Source organism: Cetorhinus maximus, chromosome 12, assembly GCF_964194155.1.
Source record: "Cetorhinus maximus chromosome 12, sCetMax3.hap1.1, whole genome shotgun sequence".
Taxonomy (NCBI): Eukaryota; Metazoa; Chordata; class Chondrichthyes; order Lamniformes; family Cetorhinidae; genus Cetorhinus; species Cetorhinus maximus.
In genome coordinates this window covers 23265840-23289909 of record NC_135890.1, presented here as the reverse complement: position 1 = coordinate 23289909, position 24070 = coordinate 23265840, and the positions used below count along the sequence as shown (strand labels likewise).

The 24070-nt window shown below is 49.2% G+C and overlaps 1 protein-coding gene across 1 annotated transcript in view; it reads right to left on the bottom strand.

Moving 5' to 3' along the window:
• The window catches only part of kcp (kielin cysteine rich BMP regulator), a 129591-nt gene that overhangs the window by 68754 nt on the left and 36767 nt on the right, over positions 1 to 24070 (bottom strand). Inside the window, exons 9-16 of the mRNA XM_078552899.1 lie at positions 23710 to 23894; positions 19696 to 19772; positions 18933 to 19029; positions 15244 to 15311; positions 8327 to 8423; positions 7440 to 7522; positions 5161 to 5254; positions 3773 to 3852 (exon numbers count right to left, since the gene is read on the bottom strand). Coding sequence (XP_078409025.1) covers positions 3773 to 3852; positions 5161 to 5254; positions 7440 to 7522; positions 8327 to 8423; positions 15244 to 15311; positions 18933 to 19029; positions 19696 to 19772; positions 23710 to 23894 — 781 coding nt within the window. The remainder of the gene's footprint in view (positions 1 to 3772; positions 3853 to 5160; positions 5255 to 7439; positions 7523 to 8326; positions 8424 to 15243; positions 15312 to 18932; positions 19030 to 19695; positions 19773 to 23709; positions 23895 to 24070) is intronic.

The window sequence follows — 24070 nt, the reverse complement described above, 5'->3', positions numbered from 1 at the left end:
GGGTGGTAAAAGAATGATTAGGGCCGATTAGGGACAAAAAAGGGGACTTGCATGTGGAGGCTAGAGAAATAGCGAAGGTGTTGAACGAGTACTTTGCATCTGTCTTTACAAAAGACGAACTTGTTACCCAGGCTGAGGTGAGAGAGGAGGTAACTGGTACACTAGAAGAACTTACAATTGAGAGGAAGGAGTTGGAATGGCTGTCTTTATTTAAAATTGATAAGGTACCAGGACCGGATGTGATGTATCCAAGGGTACTGAGGGAAGTGAGAGTGGAAATTGCAGAGGCACTAGTGATAATCTTCCAGACTTCTTTAGACACAGGGGAGGTGCCAGAGGACTGGAGAATTGCAAATGTTACACCCTTGTTCAAAAAGGGGTGCAAGGGTAAAGCTCGCAACTACAGACCAATCAGTTTGACTTCAGTGGTAGGGAAACTTCTGGAAACTATAGTACGGGATAAAATCAATAATCACTTAGACAAGTGCAGGATAATTATGGAAAGCCAGCATGGATTCATCAAAGGAAAATCATGTTAAACTAACTTGTTGGATTTTTTGAAGACGTAACAGAAAAGGTTGATAAAGGAAAAGCTACTGACGTGGTGTACATGGATTTTCAAAAGGCATTTGATACAGTGCCACACAACTTGTGAGCAAAATTCTAGGTCATGGAATAAAAGGGAAAGTAGGCACTTGGATAAGAAATTGGCTGAGTGACAGGAAACAGAGAGTAGTGATAAATGGTTGTTTTTCAGATTGGAGGAAAGTTTGTAGTGGAGTTCCCCAAGGGTCAATGTTGGGACCCTTGCTCTTCCTGATATCTATTAATGACCTAGATGCAGGGCATGATTTCAAAATTTGCAAATGAGACAAAGATTGGAAATGTTGTCATCTGTGATGGAGATAGTCTTGAACTTCAAAAGGACATAGGCATGTTGGTGGATTGGGCAGACAAGTGGCAGATGAAGTTCAGTGCAGAGAAGTGTGAGGTGAATCATTTTGGCAGGAAAGATATGGTGAGACAGTATCAAATAAAGAAGGCGCAGGAACAGAGTGACCTTGCTGTATACGTACATAATTCATTGAAGGTAGCAGGACATGTTGAGAGAGCAGTTAATAAAGCAGATATTGGTTTAGGCTTTATTAATAGGAGCATTGAGTACAAGAGTAAGGGGGTCATGTTGAACTTGTATAAGACACTAGTTAGGTTTCATCTGGAGTACTGCATCCAGTTCTGGGTGCCAAACTTGAGGAAGGATGTATAGGCACTGGAGAGAGTACAGAGGAGATTCACAAAAATGATTCCTGGGATGAAGAACTGTAACTATGAGGATAGATTGGAGAAGGTGGGACTGCTTTCCTTGGAGAAAAGAAGGCTTAGAGGCGACTTGATAGAGGTATTCAAGATCCTGAGGTGTATAGCCAGGGTAAATAGTGAGAAACTGTTCCCGCTCAAGAGAACATCAAGAACTAGAGGGCACGGATTCAAAATAACTGGCAAAAGGAGTAAATGTGATGTGAGGAAAATCTTTTTCACCCAGAGTGGCTGGAGTCTGGAACAAACTTCCTGAAAGGGTGGTGGAGGGAGGTTCGATTGAGGTATTCAAAAGGGGATTGGAATGCTACCTGAAAAGAGAGAATGTGCAAGGTTACAGGGATAAGGCAGGGGAGTGGGACTAGGTGGAATGCTCTTTTAGAGAGCCAGTGCAGACTCTATGGGTCGAATGGCCTCCTTCTGCACTGTAAGGATACTGTGGATGCTTGAAATCTGAAATAAAAATAGAAAATACTGGAAAAACTCAGCAGGACTGGCAGCATCTGTGGAGAGAGAAACAGAGTTAATGTTTCAAGTCCAATGACTTCTTCTTCAGAACAGTCATATTGGACCCAACGTTTTAACTCTGTTTCTCCCCTTCAACTGAGGAGACAGTCATGTTATAACATGCTCCATAGCAGTGACTGTTAGCACCGGCCACACACAGGACCATGAGTGTGAGGAAGTGAACGAAGGGGGATCTCAGTTCGAGATGAGAGGAAGAACAGCCATGCAAGCCAGCAAGACACCAACGACCCGTGGGATTGGTACCTCACTATAGGGGTATGCCGTATCCCACCACAGTCTCCATGGCTTTGTGTCGGCGTTTGGGTCCATGCAAGGCCCAGGTTTTGAAATTTCCCTGCTTGGTACCTCTCCTGGGGAATCAAACACTGATAGCGGCTTAAAGGAGAGGATCTGCAGGACCGGGTGAGCTATCACTGTAGCTGTGGCCATGGCCCTGACCACTAAAGAAGTTGAGCGCAGGCCGAAGGTGTTTCAAGGAACCTGGCCGTCATTCTCTGGACTGAATCGTTCAGAACAAGCAGCATGCACAGTAAAAGAGCATTCCACACATGTGAATACGTGCATGCATACACACTCACAAACATAAAAGCATGCATTCATATGGACACAAGTACCAGCATACATGCACAGACACATTGACGCATGCCTACACGCACAAACATGGACAACACCCATGAACATAGACACAAACCCATGCACACAAACATGGAAGAGCCACAAGAACACACCCATGCTCACTGAAACACACCCATGATTCATGGACACACTCACACGACTGCATTCCTGTTCACCTATGTGTATGTTCAGCTGGACGCACGCACATGGATACAAACTCTGGCACACCCCCACGTGGACAAAGTGTACACTTGCACACAAGATGAACAGACACACCTGCATGAACATGCGCATAAACACACGGACACGCATGGACCATGCAGATATTCCGGTCCTAACATGCTGTCTCGCTCTCACTCACATTCATATGCTAATGAACGGAACGCACAAGAAAACTAGCTGAAAACTATTAATCCTGAGGAGGCTTTTCACCGACATGCTGATCCTTGCCTCAAGGAGTTAACTGAAAATCTGTTTGAAATCTTCCAAGTGCAGTGCTGCTTGACATATGAATACTGTAAGGATCAAGTTACTGTGCTCCAGAGACCTGGCTGGTCCTTTGCCAAGTTTGAATGTAGAACCTCAGGCAGAAGCCCCTCCCTTGGTCCATGTGCCCCACAAAACATCCTCTCGCCGTTTAGAGCAGCCCTCACTATTTGTTTGTTTCAGCTTTAGAGCATTGGCAGCTCTGTCATGCCGTGTTCTCTTAAAGGGAGGGTGGGTGGAGGGGCGCTGGGGGCGCTGGGGGGGCGGGCAGGGGGTGTTCGGGTTGTTGTACACTGTACACTGTTTCCATAATTGAAGGAATCATCCCCACTGACTTGGCCACCAAACCTGGCCTCAGTGCCCCAGGATAGGGAGGGGAAATGATCAGCCCGAGCTCTGGCCCCTCATCACTACCAGGGCCCTCCACTGGCAAATGAGCAAGGATTTCCCCTTTAGTGCGTGCGGGTCCATAGCTTGGGCTTGTAGCAATGGGCTCTGCCCGCAGGTCAGTGCTCAAAGTTTGGATCGCTGTGCCTTGGAATGGGGGAGAAATGGTCCCCGAGGTGGGATCACCAGTGATTGGGAGGAAATTGATTTGCAGTAACTGGATGTAAACTCTGAAGCTTTGTTAAAGGGGATCTGTTTCTGCTCCAGAGAAACTGTGCACAGTTTTAAAGCATCTAGTATTCATTCACAGGATCCAACTGCAGGGAAACGCAGCTTCAGGGCAGAGAACTGTCACGGGGAATAAGATTGGTAACTCCTAACCCTGTGTGAACTTAAAACCATAAGCGCACTAACAAGCTGAAGGCATCGCGTTACTCACCGTACACACACACGTCCGACAGCCGTCTGGTGAAGTGAATGTCTGGCCATGGTCTAAGATGGCTCCATCCAGTTTACACCCTTAGAGAAAGAAAAAGAAATTCAAATCACATCTACTGGGCTGGGGCCACGTGGCGACATCAAAACTCAATGCCTATTGGCTCACCACGAGAAAGGAGTGCCGCCACATTCAGTTTTACTGGGAACAACCGCAAGTCCCAGAGAGCAAAAACACATCAAGTTTCAAAAATGCTTCCGAGAAGGCAAGGAAAGCCAAGAGTCAGGGATCATTTGGCACTGTGTGTGGGTTTTTAAATGGTTATAGACAAGCGGGTAAATCGAGCGAATGGGGGAGGGGTTCTGGAATTAGGAGAGTAGGTCTGTGGGGAAGTGGGTACGGGAAATTGCACAGTTTGATGTCCAGGGAGAGAATGAGGTTGAGTAGGAGAAAGGGAGAACAGTCTTGCTTTCAACACAAGAGAGTGTAGGATAGGGACTGGAGTTTGGGGGGGGGACTAGAGATTTTGGGTGGGTGAGGGGATGAGGATTGAAGTTTTGGAGGGGATGGGGACTGGAGTTTTGGAGGGGATGGGAACTGGAGTTTGGGAGGATGGGTTTGAAGCTTTTTGGCAGGGGGATGGGGATTGATGTTTGGTGGGGGTGGGGATTGAAGTTTGGGGGGTGGTGGGGATTGAATTTTGGTGAGGGTGGGGATTGAAGTTTGGTGAGGGTGGGGATTGAAGTTTGGGGGACGGTGGGGATTGAAGTTTGGGGGGCGGTGGGGATTGAAGTTTGGTGGGGATTGAAGTTTGGTGGGGATTGAAGTTTGGTGGGGTGGGGATTGAAGTTTGGTGGGGTGGGGATTGAAGTTTGGTGGGGTGGGGATTGAAGTTTGGTGGGGTGGGGATTGAAGTTTGGTGGGGTGGGGATTGAAGTTTGGTGGGGTGGGGATTGAAGTTTGGTGGGATGGGGATTGAAGTTTGGTGGGGTGGGGATTGAAGTTTGGTGGGTTGGGGATTGAAGTTTGTGGGGTGTGGGGATTGACGTTTGGTGGGGGTGGGGGTGGGGATTGACATTTGGGGGGGGGGTGGGGATTGAAGTTTGGGGGGCGGTGGGGATTCAAGTTTGGGGATTGAATTTTGAGGCAAAGTTTGCACATGTTGTTGTAAATGTGCTGAATAGTTGTTCCTCTTTTCACATTTTTGCTCCTTCCCTGCCACTATTTTCACCAGTCAGTGTACATTTTCCCTGTCATTTTTTCCTCTTTGTATCACTATGTCAGTGTGTTTGCACTCAGTCACTGTTGATTTTGCCATATGTCAAAGTCAGACAAAGGGACCTTTTCCCCAAAGCTGACTCAGTCTCAGTTGGATTCATTGTTGCTCTCACCTGGGCAGCCAGGACAACACTGACCGGACTCCTGGATGGGCTGTGAACACAATGGAGCTTGGCACCGCAGGGGGGCACATCTCACTAGGCTATTCTGTAATAAAACAAGAAGCAGAATTGAAAACTTGTAAATAAGTTATGCTCATTAAAAATTAAATATAAAAGATTCATTAATTCATAGGGAAATGCTCAAATCAACAGGGCCCAGGGGTCAAGCAACCAGGCTCCAGATGTCAAACAACTGGACCCTAAATAACCAAAGGCCAAACATGCCTCAAACAATGCAGCTTCAAATGACCGAGGGCCAAGTGAATAGAAGTCGAGCTGCTACTGGCTCTTTCAGTGAATGATCAATCAGCATTGTTATGATTCCTGTAGAGACCAATAACTTTAAACAAGAGATTTGAATTCCCAGTGTCCAACTTAAAAAAATTACACAGGATTTCAGGTTTTAAGACCTTTACTGTAACAAACTAACTAAGAGCAACATAGACTAAACACTCGGCTGGTCTGACAGCATCTGTAGAGAGTCCCCTCTGAAGAAGGGTTATAAGGATTTGAAACGTTAACTTTTGTTATTTTTTCTCTCTCTACAGATGGGGCAGAATTTTTCTGTCGGTGAGCTGGGGGCGGGGCCCGCTCGCCGATGTGAAAATGACGCGGGATGATGTTGGGGGGAAACCCCTGACGTCATCCTGCCCCATTTAAATGTTCAGGAAGGCAGGCGGACAGCGAAACCAGCTGTCCGCCCGCCAACCTCTCAATGACCAATTGAGGCCATTGACAGGATCATTAAGCCAATTAAAGGCCCTGCCCGTCCAACCTTAAGGCTGGTGGGCAGGCCAGGAGCCCCAGCGGGTTTCTGAAAAACATGAAACCTCATCCACTGGCGGGATAAGGTTTCATGTCTGTTTTAAAAAAGTTTAATAAAGTTTTTGTGATATTTATTAACATGTCCCATCTTGTGTGACATTGTCACATGAGGGGGACATGTTAATAATTTTTTTATTTTTCTATTTTTGAAGTTTGAAACACTGTCAGTGATCTCCCTGAGACAGCACTTAGTCTCAGGGAGATGTGCACTCTTTCGCGCGCATGCACGAAAGAGCGCACTCTGACAGTTGGGGAATCCCTCCCCCCCCCGCACAGGAAGCGCATAGCGCTTCCCGTTGGGCAGCCTGCTGGGTGGGCCTTAATTGGCCCACCCACTTAAAATGGCGACAGGGCCCATTTCGGCGGTGGCGATCGGCTGCCCGCCCGCCACTGAGCTGGTGGGGCCCGCCCGCCCATCAAGGGCAAAATTCTGCCCGTTGCTGTCAGACCTGCTGAGTTTTTCCAGCATTTTCTGTTTTTGTTTCAGATTTCCAGCATCCGCAGTATTTTGCTTTTATCGACTAATCACTATTTAGTAGACAACTAATACACTAAACTACACAAAAGATATATCCTCTTCAACTTTTTAACATAATGGCAAATCCCACGCCATTTTTACTTTATGTCTCACTCTCTGCAGAATGGCAGCTTTCACAACAGTTTTCAGTCCAACATCACTCCCAGCTTCGAATGGGTTCACTTCTCCCCATTTTCCAAAGTCTTAACAGGGATGACAGTCAAAAGGCATGAGTCTCAGTTTTTGGAGAAGTCCTGAAACCAGATACCAGCAGTAAGACCTACTCCAACAATTCTCCGGCCAAATACCAGCAGTGAGACCCACTCCAACAATTCTCCGGCCAAATACCAGCAGTGAGACCCGCTCCAACAATTCTCCGGCCAAATACCAGCAGTGAAACCCAGTCCAGCAATTCTCCGGCCAAATACCAGCAGTGAAACCCAGTCCAGCAATTCTCCACCCAAAGGCTGTCTTTCCTCCCACATTTCTGCTTGGTAGCTCACAGCAAACTCTCAGCCATATTCTCTCTGCTGACCACATCAGCTGCAGCCTTTGTCTCTCTCTCTCTCTCTCTGAGATCTCCATCTATCTATTTTCTGCCCAAAACTTGGAGGCTGAACATCGATCCACAGTTAGCACAGCTACTCTTGCCTTTGTTTCCAGGTGTGAACATTTTGCATTTTGCTCCTAATAAGCCGAAGCATGGGCCTCCCTGTCCCCATTGTAATCAAGACACCCAGGCTGGCTGTCGGGCAGAATTCGAAAACAGATCACATGATTCTCTTCACTACCCCAGTTTACCCTGAATTAAAGAGACAGACCCAAAGCACAATCATCTTATAAAACCTTGCATTCATAACAGCAAACAATATAATAACAGTAGACTTACCACACACGAACAGTTCATGCAGGGGTTAACATTTGATAAGAAAATGTCCCCATTGACATACTGCTTCCCTTCATATTCACAGCCTGAACCAAACAGAACAGAGTCAATCATACATACTGCAGACAGTGTATCTAACCTGTGTTGTACCTGCCCTGGGAGTGTTTGATGGGGCAATGAAGGGGTGGGGCTTTAACTCTCTCAGATACTTAGTCCAGAAGTACCAAAATCCCTCATTACACAATTGAGACATTTAAAGATAAAGTACACCAGAGTTTTGCTCTGTATTGACTCACTAACTGGATCTGTTGCTCAAGTGGTCATTAAGCCCCTTGACTGAGGGCTTGTGAGGTTTGATTCCAGATTGTGCAGATTAAATAGGGAAACCATTGGGACATTGCTTACTTCAGAAACTGGGATTAGAGAGAGGAAGAATCAGCTTGGATTCTTTCTCCTGATCAATCCCCAGTGTTCACCATACGAACATGGGGTTAGGACTGGATTAGGGTGAGTGAAGAGACTCATCTATCAACACTTACTATCCAGGCTGGAAGATGATGAATAGCCCATTGGGAGACCTCACAGTTGCCCAGTATTTGCAGAACCAGATCCCAGCATGGGTGGGAGGAGGGAACTTTACTAAAAATAACACGTGATTGCTCAGTTGCACAATGGTCACTGTAAACTGCGGGGGTGCAGGGTCACACAGCAATGCAGAGCGTACTGTGGAGGGCAACAAACAGGCTGCATATAACAAAGAATAATTGGAGGGAACTTTGCAGTGGAGATTCATGAGACGAAACGAGTGGCAGGAAGTGTAGAGTTACCTGGATACAAGTGACAGGGGCTGTGGGGTTACCTGTCTTCTGAGATAGAATGTCTAACATTACCTGGCTGACAGACGGGGCAGCATTCCCCAGCTGGTTTGTACTGGTCCAAACAGGTGAGGTGAGTGCAGGTGACTCCCTGACACTGGATATTTCCATTCTGTTGAGAGACAAACAACTTAGAATATTTTCAAAACAAAAAACTACTGCGGATGCTGGAAATCCAAAACAAAAATCGAATTACCTGGAAAAACTCAGCAGGTTTGGCAGCATCGGTGGAGAAGAAAAGAGTCGACGTTTCGGGTCCACACGACCCTTCAACAGAACTGAAGTATAGTTAGGAGAGGGGTGAAATATAAGCTGGTTTAAGTTGGGGGGCGGGGGGAGAGAAGTTGAGGGTGGGGTGGTTGTAGGGACAAGCAAGCAGTGATAGGAGCAGATAATCAAAAGATGTCACAGACAAAAGGATCAAAGAGGTGTTGAAGGTGGTGATATTATCTAAGAAAAGTGCTAATTAAGAATGGATGGCAGGACACTCAAGGTACAGCTCTAGTGGGGGTGGGGTGGAAAGATTGACACGGTATTAGTTGTAGATTTAAAAATAATGGAAATAGGTGGGAAAAGAAAAATCTATATAAATTATTGAAAAAAAAAGGGAGGGGGAGGAAACGGGGTGGGGATGGGGGGAGGGGGAGTTTAAGATCTAAAGTTGTTGAATTCAATATTCAGCCCGGAAGGCTGTAAAGTGCCTAGTCGGAAGATGAGGTGCTGTTCCTCCAGTTTGTGTTGAGTTTCACTGGAACAATGCAGCAAGCCAAGAACAGACATGTGGGCAAGAGAACAGGGTGGAGTGTTAAAATGGCAAGCGACAGGGAGGTTTGGGTCTTTCTTGCGGACAGACCGCAGGTGTTCTGCAAAACGGTCGCCCAGTTTGCGTTTGGTCTCTCCAATGTAGAGGAGACCGCATTGGGAGCAACGAATGCAGTAGACTAAGTTAGGGGAAATGCAAGTGAAATGCTGCTTCACTTGAAAGGAGTGTTTGGGCCCTTGGACGGTGAGGAGAGAGGAAGTGAAGGGGCAGGTGTTGCATCTTCTGCGTGGGCATGGGGAGGTGCCATAGGTGGGGGTTGAGGAGTAGGGGGTGATGGAGGAGTGGACCAGGGTGTCCCGGAGGGAACGATCCCTACGGAATGCCGCCAGGGGGGGTGAAGGGAAGATGTGTTTGGTGGTGGCATCATGCTGGAGTTGGCGGAAATGGCAGAGGATGATCCTTTGAATGCGGAGGCTGGTGGGGGGATAAGTGAGGACAAGGGGGACCCTATCATGTTTCTGGGAGGGAGGAGAAGGCGTGAGGGTGGATGCGCGGGATATGGGCCGGACACGGTTGAGGGCCCTGTCAACGACCGTGGGTGGAAAACCTCGGTTAAGGAAGAAGGTGGACATGTCAGAGGAACTGTTTTTGAAGGTAGCGTCATCAGAACAGATGCGACGGAGGCGAAGGAACTGAGAGAATGGGATGGAGTCTTTACAGGAAGCGGGGTGTGAGGAGCTGTAGTCGAGGTAGCTGTAATGGATATTGGTGGACAGTCTATCATCAGAAATTGAGACAGAGAGGTCAAGGAAGGGAAGAGAAGTGTCAGAGACGGACCATGTGAAAATGACGGAGGGGTGGAGATTGGAAGCAAAATTAATAAATTTTTCCAGGTCCCGACGAGAGCATGAAGCAGCACCGAAGTAATCATCGATGTACCGGAGAAAGAGTTGTGGGAGGGGGCCGGAGTAGGACTGGAACAAGGAATGTTCCACATACCCCATAAAGAGACAGGCATAGCTGGGACCCATGCGGGTACCCATCACCACACCTTTTATTTGGAGTAAGTGAGAGGAGTTAAAGGAGAAATTGTTCAGTGTGAGAACAAGTTCAGCCAGACGGAGGAGAATAGTGGTGGATGGGGATTGTTCGTGCCTCTGTTCAAGGAAGAAGCTAAGGGCCCTCAGACCATCCTGGTGGGGGATGGAGGTGTAGAGGGATTGGACGTCCATGGTGAAGAGGAAGCGGTTGGGGCCAGGGAACTGGAAATTGTTGATGTGACGTAAGGTGTCAGAGGAATCACGGATGTAGGTGGGAAGGGACTGGACAAGGGGAGAGAGAAGGGAGTCAAGATAACGAGAAATGAGTTCCGTGGGGCAGGAACAGGCTGACATGATCGGTCTGCCGGGACAGTTCCGTTTGTGGATTTTGGGTAGGAGGTAGAAGCGGGCCATCCGAGGTTGGGCGACTATCAGGTTGGAAGCTGTGGGAGGAAGATCTCCAGAGGAGATGAGGTCAGTGACAGTCCTGGAAACAATGGCTTGATGTTCCGTGGTGGGGTCATGGTCCAGGGAGAGGTAGGAGGAAGTGTCTGCGAGTTGACGCTCAGCCTCCGTGAGGTAGAGGTCAGTGCGCCAGACAACAACAGCACCACCCTTGTCAGCGGGTTTGATGACAATGTTGGGGTTGGACCTGAGAGAACGGAGTGCAGTAAGTTCAGAGAGAGACAGATTAGAATGGGTGAGAGGAGCAGAGAAATTGAGACGGCTAATGTCACGCCGACAGTTCTCAATGAAAAGATCAAGAGAAGGTAAGAATCCAGAGGGAGGGGTCCAGGTGGAGGGAGAATATTGGAGGTGGGTAAAAGGATCCGTTGAACGGGGAGAGGACTCCTGCCCAAAGAAGTGAGCACGGAGACGAAGACGGCGGAAGAAGAGTTCAGCATCGTGCCGAGCCCGAAATTCATTGAGATGAGGGCGTAAGGGTATGAAACTAAGTCCTTTGCTGAGCACTGAACGTTCAGCATCGGAGAGGGGAAGGTCAGGGGGTATAGTGAATATGCGGCTGGGGCTGGGATTGGAAGATGGGGTGGGGACGGAAGGACAAGGAGTGGTGGAGGGTCCCAGATGGGTGTTGGTGTCGATGAGTTGTTGGAGCTTGTGTTCCTTAGCACTTGAGAGAAAGAGAAAAAGTTTCTTGTTGAGGCGTCGGATGAGGCGAAGAATAAAATGAAACTAGGGGCACGCGCAGCTTTGAAAAAGGGTGCGGCGGTGCTGCTGGAGGGAGAGGTCGAGTGTGTTCATATGGCGGCACATGGCACTGAGTGTGGATCTCAGAATGCGACGGGAACAGCAGTCCGAGAAACGTTTTATGTCCCGGAGATACCTGTAATCCTGGGTGGCTTTGAAACAAGAGGGATGGAATTTCAGTTGAAATCCACGTGGGGTAAGTCGGAGACGGAGACAGTCATTGAGAAAGGAAATATGGCTGTGAAAGCGGGTTTTAGTAAACACCTTGTCAAAGAGACAGGCGGAAATCCTGTCGGAGAACCGAGCAATACTTCTTCAAGGTAGGCATTTCTTGAAGAGAACTGGCAGTCAATTCAACACAGAGATAAAAACAAAAAACTACTGCGGATGCTGGAAATCCAAAACAAAAATCGAATTACCTGGAAAAACTCAGCAGGTCTGGCAGCATCGGTGGAGAAGAAAAGAGTCGACGTTTCGGATCCACACGATCCTTCAACAGAACTGAAGTATAGTTAGGAGAGGGGTGAAATATAAGCTGGTTTAAGGTGGGGGGGCGGGGGGAGAGAAGTTGAGGGTGGGGTGGTTGTAGGGACAAGCAAGCAGTGATAGGAGCAGATAATCAAAAGATGTCACAGACAAAAGGATCAAAGAGGTGTTGAAGGTGGTGATATTATCTAAGAAAAGTGCTAATTAAGAATGGATGGCAGGACACTCAAGGTACAGCTCTAGTGGGGGTGGGGTGGAAAGATTGACACGGTATTAGTTGTAGATTTAAAAATAATGGAAATAGGTGGGAAAAGAAAAATCTATATAAATTATTGAAAAAAAAAGGGAGGGGGAGGAAACGGGGTGGGGATGGGGGGAGGAAACGGGGTGGGGATGGGGGGAGGGGGAGTTTAAGATCTAAAGTTGTTGAATTCAATATTCAGCCTGGAAGGCTGTAAAGTGCCTAGTCGGAAGATGAGGTGCTGTTCCTCCAGTTTGCGTTGGGCTTCACTGGAACAATGCAGCAAGCCAAGGACAGACATGTGGGCAAGAGAGCAGGGTGGAGTGTTAAAATGGCAAGCGACAGGGAGGTTTGGGTCTTTCTTGAGGACAGACCGCAGGTGTTCTGCAAAACGGTCGCCCAGTTTGCGTTTGGTCTCTCCAATGTAGAGGAGACCGCATTGGGAGCAACGAATGCAGTAGACTAAGTTAGGGGAAATGCAAGTGAAATGCTGCTTCACTTGAAAGGAGTGTTTGGGCCCTTGGACGGTGAGGAGAGAGGAAGTGAAGGGGCAGGTGTTGCATCTTCTGCGTGGGCATGGGGAGGTGCCATAGGTGGGGGTTGAGGAGTAGGGGGTGATGGAGGAGTGGACCAGGGTGTCCCGGAGGGAACGATCCCTACGGAATGCCGCCAGGGGGGATGAAGGGAAGATGTGTTTGGTGGTGGCATCATGCTGGAGTTGGCGGAAATGGAATATTTTCGTCTTTTGTATTTCACCAGTAATTGTGCTTTCCAGTATATTCAGACTCCGTCATTAGCAGGTTACAAAATCAGGGTCAGTCTCCAGATCACTGTCCCCCACAGGGACTGATCCGAAATACTCTCAGACTGTATTACTTCTTCAACCTTCATCTCCGGTTCAATTACTCTAATCCTTTCCTGGCTGGTTGATGCAGTCCAGGCCGAGAGAGGAAAGCCTGAATTTCTACATCATCTACATTACTGCAGGACATCCCAAAGTGCTTTACAGTCAATTAAACACTTCTGAATAACTATTGTAATGTAGGAAATACAGCAGTCAATTGCACACAGCAAAATCCCGCATTAATTATCGAGTAATCTGATTTTAGCGATTTTGGATGAGGGATAAATATTGATCAGGATACCAGGGAGATCTCCCCTGCTCTTTTTCCAATAGTGATTATAGGATCTTTTACATCCACCAGAGAGGGCAGATGGGTCATGGATTAATGTCTTATCTGAAAGGTGGTACCTCCAATTGTGCAGCGCTCCCTCAGTACTGCCCCTCGCACACTGCAGCACTCCCTCGGTAGTGCCCCTCTGACAGTACAGCGCACCCTCAATACTGACCCTCCCATAGTACAGCACACCCTCAATACTGACCCTCCCACAGTGCAGCACTCTCTCAGTCCTGCCCCTCCAACAGTGCAAGACCTCCTCCCCTACAGCCCACCCCAAAGTGCAGTGCCCCCTCAGTCCATCCTCTCTGACAGTGTAGATCACCCTCAGCATTGCCCCTTCTACAGTGTAGCGTTCCCTCAGCCAGTGCACTAGAGTGTTGTCCTGGATTATCCACTTATGTCTCTAGAGTGGGTCTTGAACCCACAACCTTCTGTCGCAGAGGCAAAAATGTTACCCACAGAGCCATGGTGATACGGAAGAGGAAGAAAGTTGAAATTGAATTCTGGATGCGTGAAGACTGAGTGTTTAATGCTTGCTGTGTATCTTTGTGTGTTCTGTGACTGACACGCAGCATCAATGAGCTGTCATGTGCCTAGCTGTGTTTAGTCCATGGCGTGCCCTTCTTTGTGGCACATCCTGCTCACCCTGACCAAACCTGCTCACCGTGACCAAACCTGCTCACCGTGACCAAACCTGTTCACCCTGACCAAACCTGCTCACCCTGACCAAACCTGCTCACCCTGACCAAACCTGCTCACCCTGACCAAACCTGCTCACCCTGACCAAACCTGCTCACCCTGACCAAACCTGCTCACCCTGACCAAACCTGCTCACCCTGACCAAACCTGCTCACCCTGACCAAACCTGCTCACCCTGACCAAACCTGCTCACCCTGACCAAATCTGCAAACAAACACACCTCTATCCATAACCAGTAAATGCTGTGCACGCCCACCACCCCCCGTACACGCCCGCCACCCCCCCGTACACGCCCGCCACCCCCCCCATGTACACGCCCACCACCCCCCCCATGTACATGCCCACCACCCCCCCCATGTACATGCCCACCTTGCACAAGCACTTGGTGCAATGATCTTGATAACTCTGGCCATTCCGCAGTCTGTGTCCGTTAAACAGGCACCCGGAGCATTCAGGGCAGCATTTGCCCTGTGGAGTGATGGGGTGTTGGCAGTGAACAGTTTGACACGTTTCTGTGCTACACTGCACTTGACCATCCTACGGGGGAGACCGAGAGAGAAGCAAATGGAGAGCATTAGAATTCTTCTCAAATGTCCTGTGTCGTCTATCACAACTTCCAGTTAAATTTGACATTTAGCTCATGGTGAGGAGATGGGAGGCCAAACCCACAATCATCACAAGGTCCAGTTTTAACTGATTTCCTCTAATCCTCTTGTAAAATCACCAACTCCTTTCAAAGTACAGCCTTAAAGTGAATGTGAGATATTGTCAAAACCCCTTACCTCACGCAGACACACAGGAAACATTACAATTTCTTACCTGTTGCAGGGAGCATCATGACCCCTGACCTGCACAGAGTGTATTGGTTGGCTGTTGATCTAGTGCCAATACACAGAGTGTGTTACAATCCACGGTGATAGAGGGTCTCCTGACTGAAACGCTGGGCGAGCTCTGATGAGGATAAAAACGTGCAGGCGGGGGTCAAGAAAGTGTTTGGACTCGGGCCCCAGTGGAACAGAATCAGTGAGCTGCTGCTTACAGGAAGATAGTCTGGCAGCTCCTCACTGTGGGGGCAAGGGACGAGAAGGTTTTGCTGGCAATAACAAGCATGCGAGTGTGACCACAGCTTTGACTTCCAATTGGTTCTGTACACAGTGACCAAAGAGTGCAATGGAGTTCCGAGCAGGCCCCTGACTTCAGTATTGGGGCAAGAGCTCTGTCTCTGGCTGCTCCTTTCCCCCCACCCAGAGTTCCTTCACGCCACTTCTCAGATGGCAATGAGAATGCTGTTGTTTGTCAGAAAGGTGCCCTACCTTACAGCAGCAGTGTGTACAAGTATCGAGTTTCCAGCTCTCGCCATGAACTCTTCCATCTGCACAGACTGCAAGACAAATTGACAAAACATGTTATACAACTACAGGGCATAGGGACAATGGGCAACAGTGAGGGGCACATACTAACGCACGCACACACACACACACACACACACCAACAACGTGCATTTAAATAGCATCATTAATATAATAAAATGTCACAAGGTGCTTCACAGGAGCATCATAAAACACAACTTGACACACGCAGACTCAAAAACAGGGACACACACACACACTACGGTTGACAGATTGTTGTTAGCCAAGGGGATTAAGAATTACAGAACAAAGCAGGTAAATGGAGTTGAGATACAGATCAACCATGATCTAATGGAATTATGGAACAGACTTGAGGGGCTGAATCGCCCCATACTGTCCCTATGTTCCACATATGTGCACAGTACGAATGTCAGGCTCTGAATAGCTCAGTTACTGAGAAATACAAATAATTTGACATTTGCATGATAATTTAAACACATCGCTTCCTTTTCCTGTCACATAACAACAACTTACACTTATATTGCACTGTTAACCTAGCAAAACATCTCAAGGTGCTTTATCGCAGCATTATCTGACATAACTTGACACCAAATCAAAGGAGGGAACATTAGAACATGTGATTGAGGGATATGCTGAGAAGGTGGATGTGAAGGATGTGATGTGGAATAAGAGGGATCATGAAAGGCTTGGCCAAAGATATATGTTTTAAGGAGAATCTTAAAGGGGAAGAGAATGGTGGAGCGGTTTAGTGAGGAGTTTCAGAACTTGGGCTTAGGGAGAGATGTCAATGATAATGTGGAAAGAGGAAGGAATGTGCAAGAATTGGACAAATGGAGAGTTTGGGGATAGGATGTAGAATTGGAGGAAGTTACAGAAAAAGAGGCAAGGTCATGAAGCAGGGGAGTTTATAATGGAGATGTTGGGGAACTGCGTGGCAATGTAGATCAGCAAGAACAGAGATGATGGATGAACGGGACTTGGTGCAAGTTTGGCTAAGGTTTGGTTTGAATGTACTGAAATTGAAGGCTGGTGTAAGATGGGAGGACCAGCCAGGACAGCACTGGAATAGTAAAGTCTGGAGGTACAAAGAAATGGATGAAGGTTTCAGTAGCTGATGAGGGGCTGTCTAAGGGGCTTGGTGAGTTGCTGCAGTGCATCTTGTAGATGGTACACACTGCTGCTACTGTGCATCAGTGGTGGAGGGAGTGAATGTTTGTGGATTTTGTGCCGATCAAGCGGGCTGCTTTTTCCTGGATAGTGTAAAGCTTCCTGAGTGTTGCTGGAGTTGCACTCATCCAGGCAAGTGGGGAGTATTCCATTGCACTCTTGACTTGTGCCTTGTAGATGGTGAGCAGGTTTTGGGGAGTTGGGAGGTGAGTTAATTGCCGCAGGATTCCTAGCCTTTGACCTGCTTTTGTAGCCACAGTATTTATATGGCTAGTCCTGTTCTATTTCTGGTCAATGGTATCCCACAGGATAGTGGGGGACTCGGCGATGGTAATGCCATTGAATGTCAAGGGATCATGGTTTGATTCTCTCTTATTGGAGATGGTCATTGCCTGACACTTGTGTGGCGTGAATGTTACTTGCCATTTATCAGCACAAGCCTGGATATTGTCCAGGTCTTGCTGCATTTGGACATGGACTGCTTTAGTATTTGAGGAGTCATGAATGGTGCTGAACATTGTGTAGTCATCAGCAAACATCCCCACTTCTGACCTTATGATGGAAAGAAGGATATTGATGAAATAGCTGAAGGTGGTTGGGCCGAGGACATGACCCTGAGGAACTCCTGCAGTGATGTCCTGGAGCTGAGATGATTGATCTCCAACAACAACAACCATCTTCCTTTGTGCTAGGCATGACTCCAGGCAGCGGAGAGCTTTCCCCTGATTCCCATTGACTCCAGTTTTGCTAGGGCTCCTTGATGCCACACTCGGCCAAATGCTGCCTTGATGCCAAGTGCAGTCACTCTCACCTCACCTCTGGAGTTCAGCTGTTTTGTCCATGTTTGAACCAAGGCTGTAGTGAGGGCAGGAGCTGAGTGGCCCTGGCTGAATCCAAACTAAGCTTCAGTGAGCAGGTTATTGCAAAGCAAGTGCCGCTTGATAGCACTGTTGATGACCCCTTCCATCACTTTACTGATGATCCAGTGTAGGCTGATGGGGAGGTAATTGGCCGGGTTGGATTTGTCCTACTTTTTGCGATAAGGACATATCTGGACAATTTTCCACATAGCTGGGTAGATGCCAGTGTTGCAGCTGTACTGGAACAACTTGGCTAGGGTCATGGCAAGCTCTGGAGCAGAAGTCCTCAGTGTTATTGTGGGAATGTTGTCAGGGCCCATAGCCTTTGCAGTATCCAATGCCTTCAGCTGTTTCTTGATATCACGTGGAGTGAATTGAATTGGCTGAAGACTGGCATCTGTGACACTGGGGGCCTCGGGAGGAGGCCGAGATGGATCATCCACTGCCTGGAGATTGTTGCGAATGCTTCAGCCTTCTCTTTTGCACTGAAATGCTGGGCTCCCCCATCATTGAGAATGGGGATATTTCTGGAGCCTCCTCCTCCAGTGAGTTCTTTAATTGTCCACCATCATTCATGATTGTGTGTGGCAGGACTGCAGAGCTTAGAACTGATCCTTTGGTTTGGAATCGCTGAGCCCTTTTTATTGCATGCTGCTTATGCTGTTTGGCACACAACTCGTCCTGTGCTGTAGCTTCACCAGACTGACACCTCATTTAGGTAACCCTGGTACTTCACCTGGCATGCCCTCCTACACTCTTCATTGAACCAGGGTGATCCCCTGGCTTGATGGTGATGGTAGAGTGGGGGATATGCCAGGCCATGAGGTTACAGATTGTGTTCGGGTACAATTCTGCGGCTGCTGATGGCCCACAGCGTCTCATGGTTACCCAGTCTTGAGTTGCTAAATCTGTTCGAAATCTATCCCATTTAGCATTGTGGTAGTGTCACACAGGTTTTAGGGATGGTGCGGATATGGAGTCAAACGCTCTGCTTGGGGTCAAATAGGATGTTGAAGTTGTGAAGGGTCTATCCTAAGCCAGGAGTCAGGGAGGGAGATTGTGTTTGTAGGTTTACAAGGGACACATTCCCAGCATCATAAACCATGTTTGATACTCCAGCCTGTGTCAAACAATGAATCATACAGGAACCTGGGGAACCAGCAGCTGATCCAAGATATTTTATACACCTCTGAATACCTCACCAAACACTGAGGCCGAGATTTTCCAGTCCTGCCTGTGGTGGAAATCGCCACAGGCGGAACAGAAAGTTTGACGGGCCTGCGCAGAGGTCTGTTGACGTTGGGCAGGAATTTCAGGTCCCACAATGGGCAGGACCGGAAAAGCCCGGCCTGAGTTTCTCTAAACCTCACTCTCAGCAAAATACATTAAACATTGCCAGCCCTCTCACTCCCTGATCCACCAACCACACCCCCCGCCCCACCCACTTGTACATTGGCTGTGTTATTAGTTGGAGTTCGGGGGGTGAGGGCAGAATGCGGCCCTAATAATTCTATACTTAGTTTCCAGGATGAATGATTGTAAGAGAGGAATTGAGAGAATAAATACCGGAGAGACCGATGAGATCTCCTATTACTCTCCACTTACCTCGGGGACACTCTGGGCAGCAAGATCCCTGTCTCTTCACAGTGCCCTTACAGCTCAGAGCCTGGCACTGCACCGGGGCACAGGACACATCACCATTCTTCAACAGAACATCAAGCATTTGATTAGAGACCAAATTCACACCAAGGCATCTCACAGAGTACAATCACCCAAAAAACCTGTTTCCCCTGAAGGCGCCGACTCTCTCCCCCCCCCCTCCCCTAAAGGCGCCGACTCTCTCCCCCCTCCCCTGAAGGCACCGACTCTCTCCCCCCCTCCCTCCCCTAAAGGCGCCGACTCTCTACCCCCTCCCTCCCCTGAAGGCGCCAACTCTCTCTCCCCTCCCTCCCCTAAAGGCGCCGACTCTCTACCCCCTCCCTCCCCTGAAGGCGCCAACTCTCTCTCCCCTCCCTCCCCTAAAGGCGCCGACTCTCTCCCCCCTCCCTCCCCTAAAGGCGCCGACTCTCTCCCCCCTCCCCTAAAGGCGCCGACTCTCTCCCCCCTCCCCTGAAGGCGCCGACTCTCTCCCCCCCTCCCTCCCCTAAAGGCGCCGACTCTCTCCCCCCTCCCCTAAAGGTGCCGACTCTCTCCCCCTCCCCTAAAGGTGACATCTCTCTCCGCCCTCCCTCCCCTAACGGCGCCGACTCTCTCCCCCCTCCCTCCCCTAAAGGTGCTGACTCTCTCCCCCCCCTCGTCCTCTCTCAGTGTTTACTCTCTCCCCCCACCTCCTCTCACGGTGTTTACTCTCTCCACTGTGTTTACTCACCAAACATACACAGGATGTACAGCGATCAACAACAACTGAGTCACCGTTCTGGAAAGTCTGTCCCTTGTAGCTGCAACCTTTAACAAGAAGATAGTTTGCAAATCATTTCAAATTCTCGAGGCCCCAGCCCCAAACCACCTGAACAATATCCACTCGTCCGCTGGTAACGCTGCTGCTTAAAGGGGACAAAAATACCAGATAAAAACATTAGGAACTTAGAGCCAGTAACCACTATTCAGCCCATCAACCACGCTGCATTCACAGTCTGCCCACTGGCTCAAGGCAGGATCCAACTCCCATCCACATTTTCTCCCAATCCAAGTTCTCCCCGCAGCATCACCAGGAATAAATGTGTCTATTAATCACTCCCCCCCCCATCTTCTCAATCTCCTCCGATATCCACTTTGCTGAATTATGAATCGCTCTCCGATCCTCTCTCCATCTTCTGTTATTCCTGAGCCTGGATCACATCCTCCATCCTCTTTAGTCCCTTGAGGTTTCCTTCATAAACCCAGTCGCCTAAAGACCTGAACGGCTCACATCTTCCCTCATGTTTCGAATGAATCTAAATGTCCTATTTGAGGCAAGGTGCCCTGCACTGTACCCATACTCCAGAACCTGCCCAAAATGTCACCATCTGCTGTGACCTGTAGCCCAGTTCTCTGATTTATCTTGTTAGTAACAGTCTCACACTGGCCACACAGCTTCTAGGTGTTGCTAATCACATTTTATCCCCTTCCAACAGTCAGTGTTCATGTTGCACATCATTACTTCCAATATAATCACCTGACATTTATATCAACAACATAATCCACCTACATCGTGGGTCCAAATCTCTCTGTTACCTTTCCCCTGATACCATTAACTTCCGATATCATCTCCATTTATTACGCACCCTCTTAGTCAATCTCCTTTCACTCATTACCTGCACATGCAATGCCACAGAAGATACCATGTTCCAAATCACTCACAAATGCCAGCAGCAGGGGGTATGGAACAGGTCCCTTGTCCCCTGTTTTTACTACCCAAATCCTTGCTCCTTCTCAATCCCTCTCTTTCCCTCTTAGTTACAGTCCTGCTGTCAGAAATCCTAAGGAGGTCAGGCCACGTGGGGAAGAGGAAGGGAGGGGAGGGCAAAGACAGCTGGCTAGCTAGTCTCAATCTTAGTGACAAAGGAGCAGTTGTTGGGGATGAGTGGAAAGGGGAGAGATTGGGGAAGGGGTGGGAGTACGAAAGAAGTGGAGAGAAGGAGAGAGAAAATGGTGAGAGGAAAATGGGGAGAGTAGATGCAGGAGTGGGGGTGGATGGAAGGGGGCTGGCAGGGGCAGGGAGAGGCTGGAGAAGCCCAGGGTTATCTTTGCTCTCACTGACGATTTGTAAACTTTTGTGTCTTGTTGGTCTTTGCCTTTAATGCTATCTGTATACTATCTGCATTTTAATGTCGATGAGAATACACTGAGGAAGGTTCAGGGAAAGATGGACGGGGAACAGCTATACCATCACAAGGAGAACAGCATTTACTGGATATTGGCAGGTCACAGGGTGAAACCAGGGCAGCCTCGAGCAGGAGATATCGATCCCTGTCACAAACATCCAGATTACCAACTCAAATCATCCACATAACTCATGACCGTGTCATTTATACATCCGGAATGACAAAAATCACAGTCCCAAACTGAGAAAGCGCACAGAGAGAGAGAGAGCGCGGGCAGGAAACAGAGAGAGAGAGCGCGGGCAGGAAACAGAGAGAGAGAGCGCGGGCAGGAAACAGAGAGAGAGAGCGCGGGCAGGAAACAGAGAGAGAGAGCGCGGGCAGGAAACAGAGAGAGAGAGCGCGGGCAGGAAACAGAGAGAGAGAGCGCGGGCAGGAAACAGAGAGAGAGAGCGCGGGCAGGAAACAGAGAGAGAGAGCGCGGGCAGGAAACAGAGAGAGAGAGCGCGGGCAGGAAACAGAGAGAGAGAGCGCGGGCAGGAAACAGAGAGAGAGCGCGCGGGCAGGAAACAGAGAGAGAGCGCGCGGGCAGGAAACAGAGAGAGAGCGCGCGGGCAGGAAACAGAGAGAGAGAGCGCGGGCAGGAAACAGAGAGAGAGAGCGCGGGCAGGAAACAGAGAGAGAGAGCGCGGGCAGGAAACAGAGAGAGAGAGCGCGGGCAGGAAACAGAGAGAGAGAGCGCAGGCAGGAAACAGAGAGAGAGAGCGCGGGCAGGAAACAGAGAGAGAGCGCGCAGGAAACAGAGAGAGAGCGCGCAGGAAACAGAGAGAGAGAGCGCGCAGGAAACAGAGAGAGAGAGCGCGCAGGAAACAGAGAGAGGGAGCGCGCAGGAAACAGAGAGAGAGAGAGCGCGCAGGAAACAGAGAGAGAGAGAGCGCGCAAGAAACAGAGAGAGAGAGAGAGCGCGCAGGAAACAGAGAGAGAGAGCGCACAGGAAACAGAGAGAGCGCGCAGGAAACAGAGAGAGAGAGCGCGCAGGAAACAGAGAGAGAGAGCGCGCAGGAAACAGAGAGAGAGAGCGCGCAGGAAACAGAGGGAGAGAGCGCGCAGGAAACAGAGAGAGAGAGCGCGCAGGAAACAGAGAGAGAGAGCGCGCAGGAAACAGAGGGAGAGAGCGCGCAGGAAACAGAGAGAGAGAGCGCGCAGGAAACAGAGAGAGAGAGCGCGCAGGAAACAGAGAGAGAGAGCGCGCAGGAAACAGAGAGAGAGAGAGCGCGCAGGAAACAGAGAGAGAGAGAGCGCGCAAGAAACAGAGAGAGAGAGAGAGCGCAGGAAACAGAGAGAGAGAGCGCACAGGAAACAGAGAGAGCGCGCAGGAAACAGAGAGAGAGATCGCGCAGGAAACAGAGAGAGAGAGCGCGCAGGAAACAGAGAGAGAGAGCGCGCAGGAAACAGAGAGAGAGCGCGTGCAGGAAACTGAGAGAGAGCACGCGCAGGAAACAGAGAGAGAGCGCGCGCGCAGGAAACAGAGAGAGAGAGCGCGCAGGAAACAGAGAGAGAGCGCGCGCAGGAAACAGAGAGAGAGCGCGCGCAGGAAACAGAGAGAGAGAGCGTGCAGGAAACAGAGAGAGCAAGTGCAGGAAACAGAGAGAGAGCAAGTGCAGTAAACAGAGAGAGAGCGCGCGCAGGAAACAGAGAGAGAGCGCGCGCAGGAAACAGAGAGAAGGCGCAGGAAACACAGAGAGAGCGTGCAGGAAAGAGAGAGAGCGTGCAGGAAATAGAGAGAGAGAGAGAGCACGCAGGAAATAGAGAGAGAGAGCGTGCAGGAAATAGAGAGAGAGCGCGTGCAGGAAATAGAGAGAGAGCGCGTGCAGGAAACAGAGAGAGATGGCACGCAGGAAACAGAGAGAGAGAGAGAAAGAACAAGTGCAGGAAACAGAGAGAGATGGCACGCAGGAAACAGCGAGAGAGAGAGAAAGAACAAGTGCAGGAAACAGAGGGAGTGCAGGCAGGCTGAGTGCAGGCAGGTGCGCTAGTGATGATCAGGAGGTGAGCAATAGCAGGCGGGTGAGTGACAGTGTCGGCAGGTGAGCAAGTGACAGACAGCAAGGCAAAGAAGGTATGAAGGGGAATAAGGAGAGATGGAATGAATAGGAATGAGGGAGAGAGAGAACCAGAACTGCAAGTGTTTGCATTAATTAATGTGGGGAATTAGGCAGAGAACTTCAGGCACCCTATATTTGCCACCAATCACACTAATCAAACCAATGCATGTAATTTAACATAGTCCACATCTATAAATCCAAACAGACAACAAGTAACAGAAAAAGTCAGATTCCCTGCTGAAAATATTGCGTATTGAGGTAGAGAAACACCAGCAGCCTCATCTCCCCATTCAATGATCCACCTTGATCCAAGTCTGGGAGCTCCTCACCCCTCTTAACTTACCCTGCTCCTCACTCCATCACCGTACCCCATCCCCTCACCCCCTCAACCACCCACAAACCTAATCCGTCACTTAGTAAGAAGTAAATAATCACAACTACATTGAACAGTATGACTGGAAGTCACCAGTAACCAACCATGACACATGACATGACGGCTGGTCCCTCCGTCATACCACTCGCTGAAACAGGCGCCACAACGATGCACACGGCACTCTGCATTCGGGAATCCCAGACACTCGGTGTCCTGGCACAGGTCAGGGCAACTGACTGGCAGCGTGCCCAATGGACAGCCTGAATACCAGTGCAGCTCAAAGCAAAACCTGGAGGGGAAAAGAATACAGGCAAGTGAGGCATCAGCATGAGAGAGTAAAATACCCTTGAGCTCAGAGATAGGGAGGGAGGAACATCCCCCAGCTCAGAATGAGAGCCGTTATGGAATTAAATGCTCAATACTGAGAGCGCGAGTGCAGAGAGATAAAACCATAAAAAGCCAACA